Source organism: Dasypus novemcinctus, chromosome 10, assembly GCF_030445035.2.
Source record: "Dasypus novemcinctus isolate mDasNov1 chromosome 10, mDasNov1.1.hap2, whole genome shotgun sequence".
Classification (NCBI taxonomy): Eukaryota; Metazoa; Chordata; class Mammalia; order Cingulata; family Dasypodidae; genus Dasypus; species Dasypus novemcinctus.
Window position 1 is genome coordinate 72871918 of NC_080682.1, and position 19313 is coordinate 72891230.

At 38.3% G+C, this 19313-nt stretch overlaps 1 protein-coding gene across 2 annotated transcripts in view; it reads right to left on the bottom strand.

Annotated features, from left to right (window-relative positions):
• The window catches only part of NELL1 (neural EGFL like 1), a 1045701-nt gene that overhangs the window by 767985 nt on the left and 258403 nt on the right, over positions 1 to 19313 (bottom strand). For both annotated transcript variants that reach the window (XM_058305642.2, XM_058305643.2), the window contains exon 5: positions 14596 to 14692. In XM_058305642.2, coding sequence (XP_058161625.1) covers positions 14596 to 14692 — 97 coding nt within the window. The remainder of the gene's footprint in view (positions 1 to 14595; positions 14693 to 19313) is intronic.

Here is a 19313-nt window from a genome sequence, read left to right on the forward strand (position 1 = left end):
AAAATATATCTACACTTCACTGAAAACTGCAACTCTAGCTGGCCCTTTATTAACTGACCTCACTTGATCTTCTTACCTCAGATCGATGCTTTATTTCATATCACATATTGTAGCAAGTTTCTCAAACTTCAAATTTCCTAAAAATTGTCTTGAATATTTGTTTAAAGTTCAGATTCCTGGTCCATTCCACAGAGATTCTGTTTCAATAGGGTTAGGATGGGGCCAGGATTCTCATTTTTGTAAAACGCATCTGAGATGATTCTGATGAAAGATCAAAGGACCCCACTTTGAAAAGCCTTGTTCTGTTGTCAATCAGTTCTTCTTTCGGAGCAAAAGCGTTTACTCATTAAAAGTTCACAGTAGTTAAAATAGCATCCAAATCCTATCTACTGATTTGGAACTGAATGGAGCCCAATAAACTTAGCATATTATAAACACCATGAGGGCAAGCGTCATATATTTTCATCTCCATAGCCCCTGCAATTCCTATCACAGTGTTACCAGATTTTATCTAGGTTCTTGGCTATACTGCAGAAATGAATTTCAAGAGCACGCTGGGTGAGTTAGGCCAGTAATTTATTCAGGTAGGGAAGGAAGAAAATAATATAGCAGGGGTCCCAGGTAGAGAGAAAAGGGATGAAAGGGATGAAGAGGGCTGATTTACAGGCTGCAATTCCCCATTATAGAGTATAAATCCCCAGGGTTACTTGCGTGGCCACAGGGCAGAGGAAACGTGGCGAAAGCAGAGCAAAGGGGGCAGGGAACAGGTCCAGACACAGGAGAGCAGGGCAAGAGAAGAGCCGTAGCAAACCTCATGGTTTGCTTTTAAATTGCTAATTATTCCACCCCCTTTGTTAATGATAGGGGAAGGGGTTTCAGCAGTTTTCTGTTTTGATTGATTACCCCACCCATCAATTCCTTAGTGAGGATCCAATGACATAGTTTTTAGAGAACATCCAGGACTTTCCCTTGTTCCCAGGAAGAAGCCTTTGTTCTAGGTAGCAGAATCCGGGCGGTGGGGTTCCTCCAGCAGCCATATTGGAGGTTACCGATGTCCATGTGGACTCTCTGTCAGGTTCCAGATCCTTCTATTAATTCCCTATCTTACTAGCTTGCTTCAATAGTATATTTCACGTAATAGAAACAATAAATATTTTTAAAGAATCAAATTGTTTAAAACTAAGAATTATACTGAACCACATAATTGTGAAAGTTGTTAGGGTCTGCAAAGACCATGAAGGGCACTCATTTTTAACCTAGGGTACATATCAGAATTTTGGAGGGGTTTGGGGGAAGGTAGTCACACACATTTTGAAATAGCTTCTGAGGTGATTTTGATACACCTGGTTAGAATTACTGATCTAGGGCCAGATTACCTGATCTCTTGACCTATGAGAAACATAAGGCTTGGATAATTCAAGTAGCTTCCCTAAAGGAAACTTTAATCCTAAAATATGCACTTCAAGTCTATTAACTCCAAAACCAGTGCTACACCACTGCAATTTGGGGGAGTCCCATAGTTACATGAGCTAACAAAATGTTGCTACAGAGAGGAACTATTTCAAAATAAGATGCTATCTCAGTTGCCTGAATGTATAGATACTAATTAACAAATTATTTGTATTACAAGCTAACACTTTGCTAAAACAGTTTATCAGTGCTGGGAAAGAGAAGTTTTTTTGGTAGCCTAAATCATCCCACCCCAGCCCCACAAATTTATTTACAAGATTAATTCGCTAAACAATAGGTTTTCTCATTGTTAGTTCAGTGCTAAATGTCAGATGACCTGAGAATCTAAATAAATCCCCAATGTGCAGAGCCCAAAATAATAACCTCACTAGTCTTGATAGAAGAGAGAGGAAGAATTGTTTTATTCTATGCCTAAACCACCTGTTGCCACACGCTACTTCCTCATGCACTCAGTTCACTGTGCATTGAAAAATAAATTTGCACTAGATAGCTTGTACATTATGGGTTTTCAATGTTTGGGGAACTAATGTCCATTATTTCCTTGTTCCGAGAGCATTTCTCATTTCACAGGAAGATGTAATTTTGAAAAAAAGATTTGAAAATTATGCCATTAGGACCCTCTTATGTATGGAATAACTAAAATTAGGCTAACCCTCAAAACAGGTTGATACAATGAAAGCAGCTTTACTGCCAAAGAAATGCTACTTCTTTTTTAAGGCTCTTATTTCCCTGCAGATCTCTGTTTACATTGAAGAAAATGGTTCTTTTTTTTTCCTTTTTTTTTTTTTTTTTGTAAGCTAAAACACTGAAATAAATTGCTTTGAAAGGGAAAGAGGAAAGGGGTGGGGAGAGTTCCTGCTAGGCATGTGCATATATATATATACATATATATATATATATACATATATATATGTATGAAGATGTGTTCTGTTTATAAACTCACAAGAACCCAAGCTTTGGCAACAGGCTAGCAAAAAGTAAAGACTAGGGAAGCTCACAAGGAGGATTTTCAAAATACAACCAATTATGTATTTCTTCCCTGAAGACAGTTAATAAAATATTCCAGATTGCATAAAAGCCAAGAAAGACACTTGTCGACTTTCATTATGATCAATAAAAACTGGCAGCTCATTAGCATCTCATTAGCTGTCCTGCTGTTTTCAAAATCTTAATGCACAAAAATATTATTTACAAATGTATAGAGTTCCCCAGTTCTGTGACTTTGACTTTCTGCATGAAAGGAAAAACAAGAATTAAACATGGGAGGAATCCAATATAGCTTCTTTTTCTGTGTGCCTATAAACATATGTTTACCATCTGTGGAATTATGGGAAACAGCTGAGGTAAAAAACAACAGCTGTGGCATAAAAAAAAAATTGTAATCAATTTCATTTCCCAGGGACAGTTCAGCTCTTAAAGGAGACTGTGATGTCCAGGTAAGGAAAACCTTTCACACCCAAATTCAACAGACTAAAACAGAGAGAGGAGAGTGAGAGAATGGGAGAGGGAGGGAAAGGAAGACTGGGAGGGAAGGAGAGGGAAGAGGGAGGAAGCCTGGTCTTGTGTGGGAAGCTTTGGGATGAGAACTCTCCCTGAGATCTCAACTATTTAGAAACTGTTGAAACACCCAAACCACTGAAGCATCCTGTAACTCACGGTGATTCGCCTAGGCGTCTTTCTTATTTCTTTACCCTCTGAAATAGTAACAGCATAATCAGCTTAGAAAGCACTAAAGGGAAATTTCGTGGGTAGTCAACCATCTTGATAATGAAAATCCGTGACAATCAGCTGATTCAGATAAACCTATCACTAATTGGCCAGTTATTTTCTCAAACAGATGCTGTTTTGATGTGAAGAAATCCTTAGCTTGTGTTCTGTGTCTCAGACAGGAATTATTTAATGTTAGAGGGGTAAATGCTGGGCACTGAGCAAGTGATTCCAACCTCTGCTCTTTCATCAGCAGCACTTTATTACACTATGCATAAGCATCCACTGGGCCCAGAAATTAAGTGTGACAAGTGAGGAGTTTTTGCTTTTACTTTGCTTATGAAGTGACATATTAATATTTACAATACAGAATAATGTAATTTTAATCTTAAAACACATCATAAGCATTTTTAATTCTGTACTAATAAAGCAAGCATGGTTCTTGGACCCAGGTAGCAGCTTCTACAGGACAGATATTAGAAGCCTGGAAATGTGCCAACTCTCACCTGAGAACTGGCTGCCTCTTTTTTCAGAGAGATTTTCACAGCATTGAATTGATCAAAAAGTAATCTCTGTAATGAGAAATTGACATTTTCCCCCTATCCCAGCCATCTCACCCAACCATCTCGCCTCACCAGGATATCACCAGAAGAGTCTAGGATTCTCCCTAGCAAAACAGACTATGTGGAATTGCCATCCCCTCCTGGGGCTGTCCACTGGAACCACCTGCCCATTTGGGCTGAAGACCCAGAAAAGACAATACATCCGGGCTCCTCAACGGAACATGGTAAAATTAGGTAAAAACTTTTCACCGCCTAACACAGAGAACATGGTAAGCCCTCAGTATTTGTTGAATGAATGTTCGAAGGAATGAATAAAAGGCTTTGAAATCAAGCAGGCCTAGGCTTAAATTCCATTTCCATCACTTACTGGCTGTGTGTTCCTGATAAGGACCTTAATCTCTCCGAGACTGGTTGCCTGATCTACACAATGAGGATAATAATACCTACCACATTAACTTTCTCTTAAAGTAAAATGTAATTAACTGAAATCACTTCTGGAGAACCAAAGTCTGGAACATAGAAAGCACTCAATTAATGTTGGTTCTGTCTTCCACACCCCCTATCCCACTTCTAAAGCAAAATGATTGTTCCAGATTGAATACCCTTCGTGCTTACTGGCTATATCAGGTATTTGGACTCTTCAACATAACTTCCCCTGTATCTACAGAGAATCATACACTCAACAGGCTGGAATGGATACTATGACTTTTTTCTCTAATCACATCTCCCCCCACAAATGAAATGCAAGTCCCTAAATACAGGAAATATGCCTCTTGTTTCTACAGTATAGTATTAAGCACATAGGAAGCATTAAATATGTAAGAAAGGAATGAGGCTATAGAGAAAGGGAAGTTAATGCTTAATTGGTACAGAATTTCTATTTGGGGATGGAAAAGTTTTGGTAATGGATGACAGTGCTGATAGCACATTGTGAATATAATTAACACCACTGAATTATATATATCTGAATGTGGTTAAAAGGGAAAATTTTCAGTTGTATATATGTTACTAAAAAATTTTTTTAACATTCAAAAAAGAAAGGAATGGAGGTGGGAACTTTCAATACATGAGAAAGGAAGAGAGAACACATGCTGTGCACCTACAATGTGCAAGGTGCTTTTAACACATTTCTTATATAATCTGCATTAACTTTATGAGAGGCATCTTTGCCACTTTACACATGAGAAAACACATTCATAGCTCATCCATGCATTCATTTTGCAAATATACTGCTAGCCTACTGTGTACCTGGTACACTACGGAATAAAATAAGCACAGTTCTTTACCCTCATAAAGCTTACAATCTAGAAAGAGAGACCAAAAATAAACAAGTAAACGCCCACATAAGCTATACTCAGGACCAGTTACATAATTTGCAGAGCCTCATTCAAAAATTATTAATTTTAAGACAGCAACAGCAGAGCATTAAGCTAATTACAGGACCTTTCTAAACACAGGACCTTCAAGACTGCATAGGTCACTTGTCCTGGTGAACCAGATCTACATATACTTTGAAACTGTAGTAAGTGTGATAGAGGAAATGGAGGAATTTCAGGCGAAAAGTATGTGGTAGGTTGATTGCAAACTAAACCCCCTCCCTGTATCTACACACCTTGTACCATGGTTTTGCAGCCCCTCCCATCAAGAGGAGGAGACTGCTTTCCTACCCCTTGACTGTTAGGCTTGTTTTGTGGCATGTTTTGGCCAATATAACAAGATAGAAATGGCAGTATGCTATCTCCAAGCCAGGGCATTGAGAGTCTTGCAGATGTCCACTGTTTGCCTTGAAACACTGCCTAGCACCATAGACACAAGCCCAGGCTACCCTGGTGGCTAATTAAAGACGTGTAGTCAAGGATTGACTCTCCAGTCAGCAGCCATTCACCAGATATGTGAGTGAGACTATCCCAATCCAGACAACCCTCAGCCAATCTCACCAGCCAACAGCAGACATATGCGTGAACCTAAGAGGATCAGCCACTCCTGGTCCTGATCACCAGAAGTTCCCAGATGACCTATGAATTTATTGATTTAAGACCCTGAGTTTGGTGGTTAGCAATAGATAAATAATTAATACATAGGAAAACAGGGAGGAATCTAAATAGATAGTGTGGTCCAGGAAGACATTATTTAAGCCAAGACCTGAAGGATTAAGACTAGTCAAAACTGCAAACAGCTGAGTGAAATCTGTTCTGAGCAGGGACACATGGAAAGTCCCTGATATGTGCAAGGGACTGAAAGAAGGACAACATGACTGGGGCATGATGGGCAGCAGAAAAACAAAATGAGGTAAGATTGCAGAGGAAATGAGGGGTCAGATCTTAAAGGATCTTGTAGACTCAGGTAAATCAGATTCCATTTGAGATGCAATGGAAAGTCACTGAAGAGTTTTAAAAAAGAGAGTACATGATTGGTTTCAAAAAAATACTAACACAAGTTCACACAGCTATGAAGAAGTCAGTCCAGGATTTAAACTCTGACCTATATAATTAAAAGCCAAGCTCTTTTTCCTGCCCAGGAGTACTTGTTAGGTTTCTATCTAAAGCAGTGGTTCTCAAAGTACATCCCTAATCAGAAGCCATGAGGTTGGAGCCCAACTACCTCTGCTTAATAAGCCCTTCAGGAGACTGTGACACACTCTAAAGTAGGAAAACCACTAATTTACAGAATCATTAAATAGGTAGTTAATTGTTTTTCATGTTTTACATGAGGTTTAACTCTCATATACAGTCCCATGTTACATTATTTAACTTTCCTTCTAGTAACATACATGACCTTAGACTTTCCCTTTCAACCACTGTCATACCCATACAACAGCACTGCTAGTTACAAACATCATAACACGCTTTTACCATTTCTATTCATTTCCAAAGATTTACAAACAACCTTCTTCCCAATTCTGCACAGATTAAACCTCAGCTTTCTGTTCTCTAACCTCATTCTAATTTCTGTTGACCTATATTCTAATTATTAACTCTATGAGTTTATACAATATATTTAGCTCAGAGTAGTGCAATCATACAGTATTTGTCCTTTGTGTCTGGCTTGCTTCACTCAACATAATGTCCTCCAGGCTCATCCATGTTGTCATATGAATGTTCATGACTTCATTTCTTCTTACCACTGCATAATATTTCATGTGTATATACTACAATTTGTTTATCCATTCATGGTTAATGGACACCTGGATTGTTTCCAACTTTTGGTAATCGTGAATAGCACCACTATGAACATCGGTGTGCAGATGTCTGTTCATGTCCCAACTCTCAGTTCTTCTGGATATATACATAGTAATGGTATTTCTGGGCCACATGGAAAGTCTATATTCAAGAAAGTTAATAAGATCTTATTATAATGTGTGGGATCATTCTAAAGACTATAGGAAAATCCTAATCACATGTCCTCTCTGTCAGTTCCATAGCAGTGTGCAAATTTGAGCCTTTGGGCCTACTAAATCAAACTCAATGAGAAAGCATTTAAAAATACATAAATTCCTAAAACCTACAGTTTCTCAGTATGCAGATCTAGGTAGGATAGGAATTTGGATTTTCAAAGCCTTCCCAAGTGATTTTGATGTCTGTCCAGGGTTAGGAAATACCCTTTGACCTTTGTTATAGACCCAAGGCCCCAAAGAAAAGCCCAGATTCAGATTAACTAGCTACAGAACAAGAAACACAGCATTACATTAACTGTCTCATTTTGGAACTGAGACACCTGGACAAATTTCTGTTGATTCTTGGAAACATGAAAATTATAGATATATGAATTATGACCCTGAGAAATTATGTCTGATTTTTGTTTTGAAATATTTGTGATTTACAAAGGATTGAAAGCAAATTATAACAAACACCTGTGACTGTGCCACCCAGCTTAAGAAATAAAATATCAATATAGTTTGAAGCCTTCTGGGTGCCAGTGAGTAATTAAATTCCCATTCCTTCTTCTCAGAAGTAACCACTATTTTGAATTTAGTTTTTTTCTTTCTCTCCCCCTCCCCCTCCCCTGCCCTTCTGTTTTTGCTGTCTTGTCCATTCCCTGTGTGATCTCTGTATCTATTTCTCTTTTGGTCTTCTCTTCTTGTTTTTCTCCTCTAGGATTTCCCAGCATTGGATCCTGGTGACCTCTGATGTGGAGAGAGGTTCCCTGTCATTGCGCCACCTCAGTTCCTGGTCTCTCCTGCTCTCCACCTTGACTTTCCCCTTCATCTCTCTTTTGTTGCGCCATCAGCTTTCTGCGTGACTCAGCTGTGCGGGCACTGATTCACCACGCAGGCACTCAGCTTGCTGCGTGGGCACTCGGCTTGCCATGTGTGCACTCCCAAGGGCATTTGGCTCACCATGCAGGCAATGGCTCACCACATGGTCACTCACATGGGCACTCAGCTTATCACTAGCATGGGCCCTCAGCTTGCCATATGGGCACTTGGCTTGCCACGCAGGAACTCACCTGGGCACTCAGCTCACCACGTGGGCAGTCAGCTTGCCACATGGGTACTCAGCTCACCACGTAGGCCCTTGGCCCGCCATGCAGGCACTCGGCTCACCATGTGGGCACTGGCTCACTGCACAGGCATGTTTTCTCTTCTTTTTCACCATGAGGCCACAGGGATTAAACCCAGGTCCTCCCATATGGTAGGCGGTGACCTTATCACTTGAGCCAAATCCACTTCCCTGACTTTAGTTTTAATCAATCCTATGCATTTATCTTTTTACTTGAGTGAATGATTCAATAGACAATGTACAGGAAAGGATTGTTTTGAATTTTTAAACATATAGATGGCTCAATGCTATAATTTTCCTCTACTTGCTTTTTCAAACTCAACATTATGTTTGCAATTCATTCATGTTTATTCAGTTTCACTGCTTCATAGTGTTTCTTTGTATGATTCAACTACATTTCATTTAAATGACTCCTTTTGATGAACAATTGGGTTTTTTTTCCAAATTACCAGAATTACAAAAAGATGCTCCTATGATGATGCTTGCATGTATCTCTTTTGGCACTTGACCAAGAGATTCTGCAATGGTTTACACCTAGGAGTTGGATTTCTGTGATATAAAGTATGCAGTTTCCATTTTATACGAAAACTCCCAAATCTCTCTCCAAATTGGTTCTAGTGATTTAAGTTTCTACCACAATATCTCTTTCCCACACTTACCAATGTCAGATTTTTTTTTAAATTTTTGCCATGCTGATATATAAGAAATAGTGTAGTGGTTTTAATTTTCATTTCCCAGGTAACCAGTGAAATTCAACTCCTTTAAATTCATTCATTGGCTATTTATGTTTCTGCTTTTGGGGATTGCCTTTTCATATCTTTTGCCCATTTTTCTATTGAACTGTAAGTACTTTTCTTATTGGTTAATAGAAATTCTTTAATGGATACTATTTCTTTGCTAAAAATCTTGTCAAGATCTTCTTTGATTAACAGAATTGCTTTTGCTTTTATATAGTGAGATAGTTTGGATTGTATTTACCCCAGAAAAACATGTTCTTAAAGGTAATGCATTCCTGTGGGTGTTAAACTGCTGTAAGCAGGAGCTTTTAATGAGGCTACCTCAGTGAAAGTGTGACCCACCTCAATCAGGATGAGTCTTAATCCTATTACTGGAATTGTTTATAAACGAATGAAATTTAAACAAAGAGAGAGAAAGCCATAGGAAACAAGAAGCTACATCAAGGGATACTGGAAGAAAAAGGAGAGATCAGGCAATGCCACCATATGCCTTGCCATGTGGCAGAGGAGCCAAGGAGTATGGACAGCCAGCCCCAGAATGCCACACTCCTTGAACAGGAAGCATCATCTTGATTTGGACTTTCTTTTAGCCTCAAACCTTAAGCTAATAAATTATCATCATTTAAGCCAACCCATTTCATAGCATTTGCTTGAGCAACATAGGAAACATATAGTAAATATGAATATTTTCAATTATTTTGCATTTTATGTCTTACTTTAAAAATCTTCTCTACCCTGAGATCATGAAGATATGCTCCTATGTTGCTTTCTAAAGTTTTAAATTTTGCTTTCACATTTAGGTATTTAATTCAATTAAAATTGATTTTTGTATAGAGTCAGGAAAAGCTCCAAAAATGTATGTGCATGAGTGTGTGTGTGTGTGCATGAGTATGTATCTATGTGAGTATTATATTCAAATAACTTTCCTAACCATTTATTAGTGAGTCCATCCTTTTTCCATTGACCAGTAATTCCACTTAAGTTATGAATCACGTTTCCCACACATGATGAAATGGTCTCTTCTGGCCTCTCCATTCTGTCCTCTTGGTCTGTATATTGATTCTTGCACTGATATTACACTCTATTGACTGCTGTAACTTTATAATATGCCTTCATATCTGATAGGACATGTCCCTCCCATCCCCCCCTATTTTCCAGAAGTGTCTTGGTCTTAATTTTCCATATAAATTTCAGTATCAGCTTGCAGATTCCAACAGAAAATAAAATCCTGTTGGGAATTTATTAGCAGTTCATTGAATCTAGAGTCTTAATTGGAAAAATTGACATTTTTATTGTTTTAAGCCTTTTTTACAAAAACATGGTATACCTCTCCCCATTTAGTTCTTCTTTAATGGTTTTCAAAAACATTTTATAATTTTCTTTATAAATATCATGCATATATTTTGTTTGATTTGTTCTTAAGCACCTTATATATGTCGTCTCTCTTTTCTGATATTATAAATGAAATCCTCTATTTAGTCACATTTGCTATTTTTGTTGTTTTTACTGCTGCTGTTACTTTTGTTTTGCAATGAAACTGATTTTATCTGTTGGTCTTCTATACAGCACTCTTTCTGAACTCTATTGGTAATTCTAATAATTCATGGATTCTATTTACTATTTAGAAAATTACATAATTCATTGTTCTTTTTTTAATAATCTATGATTTTTACTTACTTTGCTGGTAAGTTCTTCTACTATGCTGAAGAGAAATAATGATAAAAGCATTCTTTTATGATATCTGATTTAAAGGGGATTTTCTTCATATTTCAGCCATAGGTATAGTGTTTTGTGTATGTATATTTTATATACTCTATAACTGTTTAATGAAGTTTCCTTCTATTGCTTATTTGCTTAGATTTTTACTGTGAGTCAGTGCAGAATTTTTAGCTGGTGCTTTTTCAGCCTCTTGAGATGATCATAGGATTTTTTTCTCCTTTTGTCTACTTAATGTGATAAGTTATATTCATAAATTTTTCAATGATACAAACATTGCCTTTTTGGAATAACCAACTGTCTCTCTCTCTCTCTTTCTCTCTCACACACACATATATATACACACGCACTGCTTGATTTAGTTTACTACTGTTTTGTTTAGAATTCTGATATCAGTGTTAAAAGTGATATGGATCATATAGTTATTTTCTTAAGCAGTTCTTGTCTAAATTGGGGACACACTATTCTCATAAAATGAGATAAGTAGTGTTCACATTTTTTCTCTTTGGAAGAGGTTATATAAGATTGAATTATTTCCTTGGATATGTGGCAGAATTCTACTGGTAGGTATTTTCTCTTAAAATTTTGAAAACTTTCCAGTGTCTTTTGCTTCCTGCTTTTACTCTTTAAAATCCAGCTGTTTAATCTAATTGTTATTCTTTCATAGAAAATTTGCCTTTTGTCTCTCACTGTATTTAAGACTCTCTCTGTGTCTTTGAGGTTTTGCTATTCTGCCAATATGTCTAGGTATGGATGTCTTTTATACTTACCTTGATTTGTGTAATAGATTATTAATGGTAAAATATTTCTTCCCCTCTTTGCATCCAGATCCTTGCAATGTGATATTGCAGCTGAGCCTTTCAAAAGATGGAGTTTCTTTCTTCATCCCTGCACTCTAGATTTGGCCATATGACTTTCTTTGGCCAACAAAACATCCATAAGCATGATCAAGAAGGCAAAACTTCAAAAGTACTTGTGGTTTTATCACAACGCCACAAAATAGACCTTTGTATCAGACAATGCTAGAGACTCTCTATTCATTCCTCCCTGTGTCCTTACTGATAATCCCTGGTTTTGCTCAGGGGAAGTAACCAGTTTCCTTGAGCAGTTGTACTAACTCTGGTCTCTCCATCCCTGGACTCCTGTATTAGTGAGAAAAATAAACTCCTTACCTGCTTTGTGTTTTTTTTTAAGTAATTGTACATCAAGGCTTCCTCTCTTGTTGCCCTTGGAATCCTAAAATCACCATGTGAACAAGTCTGAACTAAGCTTCTGGAGAACAAAAGAACTTGGAGAGGAGAACTGAGATAAACCCATCAACAGCCAGCTACTACCAGAAATTTGAATGAAGCCACCTTAGATCATCCTACTATATACCAATCTGCTATTTGACCAAAGACACGCGAGAATCAGCAGATTTCAGCTGAGCCAGAGCAAAGCAGAAAAACCACCCGGTCAACACAAAGATTGTGTGCTAAATGAAGTAGTTAATGTTTTAGGCCTCTACATTTTGGAGTGGGTTGTTAAGCAATAGTAACTGATACACTTTGAGTTCATTATTCTTCCAATAATGAGAACTGATGTCTTTTATCAATTTTTGAAAACGTTTGCCATTATATTTCTAATACTGGTCATAACCTCTTTCTATTATCTTTTGGACTTTCCAATTTAAAATATGTACAATATATATCTTTTTGCACTATCTTTCTATATTTTAAGATATCTTTCCTATTTTCTTTTTTTTTTTTACCTCTGCACTACAATTAGGGTAATTTCTTCAACATTTTTTTCCAATTTATAAATTCTCTCCACATCTTTGTATAATCCATGGTTTCATGGGTTCACTGAGTTTTTCTTTCTTTTTTTTTCTTTTTCATTTCAATTGCTATATTTTTCATTTCTAGAAGTTATTTTTGTTTCTTTTTCAAATCTCCCTGGTCATATTTATTTCTCCTTCTTCTCACTCATTTTTCAAATTGTTTTGTTTAAGTATGTTAAACATAGGTTTTGGGGTTTTTTTTAGTCTTTATCTTGTCATTCCAATTTCTGCAGCCCTTTGATGACTAATTTGGCTATTTGTTGTTTCTTCCCACTCTCATTCATTATGGCTTAAAAATTCATTTGTATGAACTTAATCTGTAAGAATACTATAATGTCTGCATTAAAGGTGACTTTCTCCAAAGATAATTTGCATTTTCTTCATCAGGAATCCTAAAGTGCTACCATATCAGGACCATTTTAAGATAAATTTTTTATGTTTCACAGGTAAAGTAAATCCAAATTTCAAGCCTACAAATTCTCAGGGAAGTATTATTTTTTCCTATCTGGAGATGAAATGGAAAAAAACTTGTTACCAAATTGCCTCTCTTTGCTTAATAGTAGACTTTTTCAGCCTCCTTTTTCAATAAAGGTATAGACTTTCAGAGTCCTGGCTTTATTTCTGAAGTTTCTGTTCTAATTCTCAGTCCTACATGAATCTAAGCAATTTCTCCCATCTCGCACAGACTCTTGGAACTTTCACACACCACTGATGGGAATGAAAAATGACACAGCCACTTTGCCAGTTTGGCAATTTATTATAAAGTTGAACATACATTTAACATACAGCCCGGCAATCCCATTTCTAACATATTTAACCAATTGCAAAGAAAACCTTTGTTCACACAAAAACTATATAAATATTTATAATCACTTTATTTATAATTGCCAAAAACTAGAAACCCAAATGTCTATTAACTGAGGAAAGGACAAACTCTAGGATATCCATACAATGTAATTGGAATGCTACTCAACAACAGAAAAAGAATGAACCACTAATACACAAAACAGCATGGATGAATCTCAAATATATTCTGCTAAGTAAAAGAAGCCAGACTCATGTACTGAATGATCCCATTTATATGACACTATAGGTTGCAGGGTGTGAGGGTGAAGAGAGGGTTTGAAAACGCATTCCCCAGAGAAATTTGAAGGGGAGATCGAGTGATTTTTATCTCAGTTGTGATGGTGGTTACACAACTGAAAATATTTGTCAAAACTCACAGAACTGTACATTAAAAAGGGTAAATTTTACTATAAATATATTATACCTTACTTATTAAAAGGAAAATAAATTCAAGGCTTTAAATTCTGGGCAGACACCCAGATACCCCACTGTTTTTTCACCCCCTTAGCATTTCCCTTATTTTTTATTTTTGTTATATTTTGTCCAACATCTATAAGCATTTGAAGCAAAAAGGACTTTTAAATATACCTAATCTGCCAGAAGCAAATGTCTCTCATTTTTTTGAATAACAAGACTATCTTGAAATTCCGTGGTCTTTTAATCCATTCATTTTATCACTACATCCTCTTGTTTCTATGAAGCACAATAATGCAGTTATTATAGTACTCTTTTTAGGCAAGAAAGATGAAGTTCATAAAAGTTGAGGTTCATATAAGTCTATATCTTAGCATCTACCCCAAACTGAATTAATATATATAGAAACTAATATATATAGAAACTAATATATATATTATATATTAATATATATAGAAACTAATTAATATATATAGAAAATAGAAACTAATTTTAAAATTATATTTAATTTCCTAGGATTAGAATCATTTACATTCTGTATTATCCATGCTTGGCAGCAGAATGAGCTGCATGATGTTGGGAAAGTCTCAACTCTCTATGTAGTTTGAAGGGACCTACTTCATAAAACTTTTGTGACAATCAAATGAGTTAATTCATGTAAAGTATATAGAAAAGTACATGGCACACAGAAAGAGTCCAAGAAGCATTATCTATTATTATACCATCATAATAGCCCTATCCACTAATATAATTATATACATATCTCCAACAGCATGAAAGATCCAGCATTGCCTATATACATTAACAAGAAAGTTAGTACTCACTTTGAATAATCCATGCTTCTGGTTGCGCTGACCAAGCCATAAATTGCTTCCTGGGGGTAGGTTGGTATCAGGAGGGTCTATCACACGTTCATAAATCCTGTCAGGGCAAAGAACATAGTTATTAATAGAAACACTCAAAGCAGAACCAAAAGGTAAATGTGCTATTTGAAGTACTCACTGCATCTCATGGTATGGAAAGATGAAGCCACATGAATGTAGAGACCATTTCTTTTGTTTTTTTTTCTTTTTTCTTTTTAAAGAAGCTTGAGATTACATGAGAGTTGCCTCAAAAATATAGGGGGCTTCCCATTAACCCCACATCTCCCCTTCCCATGCCTTCCCACCCTTACAACATTTTCATTAGTGTGGTACATCTGTTATAATTGATAAACACATACTAAAGTATTGCTATTAACCATGGACTATAGTTTACATTTTAGTTTACAGTCTGCCCTGCACAATTTTATGTTTGACAAAATGTGTAATGACCCGTATCCATCATTGCAATGTCATGGAGAACAATTCCCAAACACCCCCGTGTTACACGATTCTTCCCTCTCCCTCCCCTCTGAATCTCTGGTGGCCACTGCCTTTACATCAATGATAAGAGTTCTTCCATTGCTAGAATAATTGGTCTATGATAGAATAATATTAAGTCTACTTTAGTCCATTGTTCATTCCCTGATCTTGAGGATTTGGGGATGGTAATGCCACTCTGTTTCTAATTGAGAGGGGGCTTGGATTCCATGAGGCAGATGGATGAACTGTCTTGCTTGCAGTTGTAAACACTCTCTGTTCTTCGGGGTGGGCATTGTCCATCATCCTCCCCTTGTTTGTTGTCCTGGGTGAGTTCAATGAACAGGAGAGTAGGTATTACAACTCTACTGAGATTCAGGGCTCAACAGGCATGTCAACAGACCAAATATTTAAGTCTCTGGGACATATATTTAATAAGTACAATGCTAATTATAGGTTCAAATGGAAGGGACAGAAGAGCATGTGTAGGAAAACTATAAACGAGACTAACGCTGTTACACCGAGAGCATAAATTCCACAGTAAGGCCCACTGACAGGGTGCTGAACTCCTGAGATTGTCCACCCTACTTATAGTATTCAGCTGTCTCTAGTATTCAGGAGCCCCGCCGTTGAAGGCACTGTTTACTGTGGCAGTCAATGGGATCCTGCCGAGTCATGCATAAGTACAACCTGGGGAATCACCTCCAGATTCACTTTGAAATCTCTTAGCCATAAATACTCATTTGTATTTAATATACCCCCCTTTTGGCCAAGGTCTTTTTCCAAATGCATCACTAGTTGGCACTTGGCAATAATCCCTCAGTACCAGGAGGCTCATCCCCAAGAGTCACGACCAACACTGGCAGGGGATGTAGTGTGTTTATATGCTCAGTTGGGTTTAGAGAGAGGCCACATTAGAGCAACAAAGATGCTTTCAGGAGGTAACTCTTGGGAATACACAATACTAAGCTTAGTTTCAATTTCACAAGAGCAAGGTTCATAAGTACAATCATCAATATTAAGGGCCTACTGTAATGGTCTGTCTTCCTTCCCTTTCCTAGGCACTGCTCATGTACTTGATGCTCTATCCCCAGGATGGGATTTCAATATTCTTTTGGCTATTGTGTAGGTCTTCACCCACCAAGACAATATCCCAGGAACACATGACCATATTCATATTCATATGCCTTAGGGGCATGCCCCAGCTACACCCCTTCTCATCCACGCCCCCATCACTGACACCCTTCACCAGTGATCCTCCCCGCCACAGCTGTGAACCTTCTGTGACCCCAAACCTCTAAAAAAACAAAGCCAAAAAAATAACCAACTAAAATACAAAAATTAAAAATAGAAAAAACTTAAAAATTAAAACTTTTTTACATTTTATTTCTCATCACTGTAATATCTGCTATCTTTTATATACAGTGACAATTTCTTCTGTATGTTCCCCAGTATCTTATTTTTTTATTCAAAGAAGCTTTAGGTCACAGAAAAGTCACATAAAAAATATAAGGGATTCCCATATACCCAATGCCATCTGCTTCTCCCACTCTCCCCTATTAATAACATTTTACATGAGCATAGAACATTTGTTACAATTTATGTACAAATATTGAAGCATTGCTACTAACCATGGTCAATAATTATATTATGGTTTACATTTTGTACTGTACCCTTTTATAGGTTTTGATGAAATTTAAAATGGCCTATATCTGTTATTGCAAGATCATGCAGAGCAGTTTTAATACCCTAAAAATGCCCTATGTTCCATCTATTCTATTCTTCCTTCCCTTTCTCCTCAGAACATATGTTAACCATTAAATTTCAATTTTTGAAGACTAAGGTTCATAGTTATGTGCATTAATGTTGAGTGCTTGATATATCGGTCTGTTTTCTTTTTTTTCCCTCCCCTCCCCCTCCTCTGTCCCACTGTTTTTGCTGTCTGTGTCCATTCACTGTGCGATCTTCTGTATCTGTTTCTCTTTTTGTCTTCTCTTCTTGTCTTTCTCCTCTAGGATTTCCCAGGATTCAATCCTGGAGACCTCTGATGCGGAGAGAGGTTACCAGTCAATTGCACCACCTCAGTTCCTGGTCTCTGCTGCACTTCACCTTGACTGTCCCCTTCGTCTCCCTTTTGTAGTATCATCCTCTCACTGTGTGACTCATTTGCATGGGCACTGGCTTACTGTGCGGGTGCTCAGCTTGCTGCACGGGCACTTGGCTCACTGCACAGGTACTCGGCTCACCACACTGGCACTCATGTAGGCACTCAGCTCACCACGTGGGCACTCGGCTCACCACATGAGCACTTGGCTCACCACACAGGCACTCATGGGGGTACTCAGCTCACCACGTGGGCACTCGGCTCACCACATGAGCACTTGGCTCACCACACAGGCACTCATGGGGGTACTCAGCTCACCACGTGGGCACTCGGCTCACCACATGAGCACTTGGCTCACCACACAGGCACTCATGGGGGTACTCAGCTCACCATGCGGGCACTCAGCTCACCACATGAGCACTTGGCTCACCACACAGGCACTCATGGGGGTACTCAGCTCACCATGCAGGCACTCAGCTCACCACATGGGCACTTGGCTCACTGCGCGTGCACTCAGCTCACCACGTGGGCACCAGCTCACCACATGCTTTCTCTTCTTCTTTTTTACCAGGAGGCCCCATGGATTGAAGCCTGGTCCTCCCATATGGTAGACAGAGGCCTTATCACTTGAGCCACATTGGCTTCCCAGACTGTTTTCTTTTATTTGATACTGTCTATGTTTTACATTGTTTTTGAGAGATTCTGGCAGCTGTAAATGAGAACATAGCAGGACTCTCCAGGATGGGAGTTTAAAATTTTCTTGTTTATTGTGTGGGTCTCCACCCACTGAGATAACACACTATGACAAGTGAGATAACACACTATGACATTTTCATATTCCATAGAGGCATGCCCCTGGTGCGCCCTATCCTGCATATACCCCCATTCTGACGCCCTACACCAGTAATCTTACCCTGCCATATTTGCCAAAAGAACATTTCCCCCACTGTAGTTTTAATCACAGACCTGCAAATCCCCAGAGTTCACTTACTCCTTCCTCTAACCCTCTCCCCAGTTCCATAGATAGCTCAACCCCACCTTCCTCCCTATGCCTCCTCACATTTCAGCACCATTGAACCCAATCTTATCACTACACCTCTGTCACCCCATCCACTGCCCAACCACACCCTTCCACCTTATCGTAGATTTTGCTCATCTTGAGCATCAACTCACCCCTTTCCAAGTCAAGAGAGTCTGTAAGTAGAGGAGTTGGGATGAGAACCCTCAGTTGCCTGACTCCAACGCCACATAGCTTGCTTTCCACTCTACTCTTCCTTGGCTTTGGTTTATTTAGCTACTACTCATTTCTACAGTAACCTCACAGGACCCTTTAAACAAGCGGGCAGCAGCTATGCAGATGGTAATGTTCTTGACTGACAAAATCAATAAAAAAAGTCATCATCTAGTCAACAGATATTTATTTTGCATTTTCTATGCTCCAACATCCCCATGAGGTAAGAGGAGATAGTGCAATACATCAGACAAACAAATATCTTGCCCTCATGAGGCAAAAGGAAAATAAAATTTTGTACATGAAGAAAATCCTCAAAAGGTACATGGGGCATATGACTAATATAGGGGAGGCCAGCCCCCCATAGTCTTTGAAGTTTCCTACAGAACCTACTGTACAATTAAAATGTCCAAATTGTTCTGCTCTGCTAAGTGTCCAATTAGTCACAAATCACTGTCCTCTTTAAAAATAGTCCCTGCAACCAACAACCACCCGCTCACCACCCCACCCCTCCCCCAGCAAGAACCTCTCCGCACCTGAATGCTCAGAAGGGGAAGAGGAAGAGGAAGAGGAAGAGGAAGGAACTTCTTGCCTGAGAAGTGTCCATCTCATTAGAGGCTCATAAGATTCAGGGTGCCTTTGGATAGGGTCTTTATCCGTAGATTTCAATGTCCCACGAGAGCCCTTCCCATTCCTTGCATTTCTCAGTACTCACTTAGAGGAGGTGTTGGGAGTCAGGTGTGTCCAGAGATCTGAAAAACTAATCAATCCTCCCTGCTGTGATGGAGCTGACACCTCCTGCCAAAGGCTGATATGTTCCTCAGGTGGCTCTCAGAAGCAAAGTGCAGAAGAACTGAAAGATTGTTC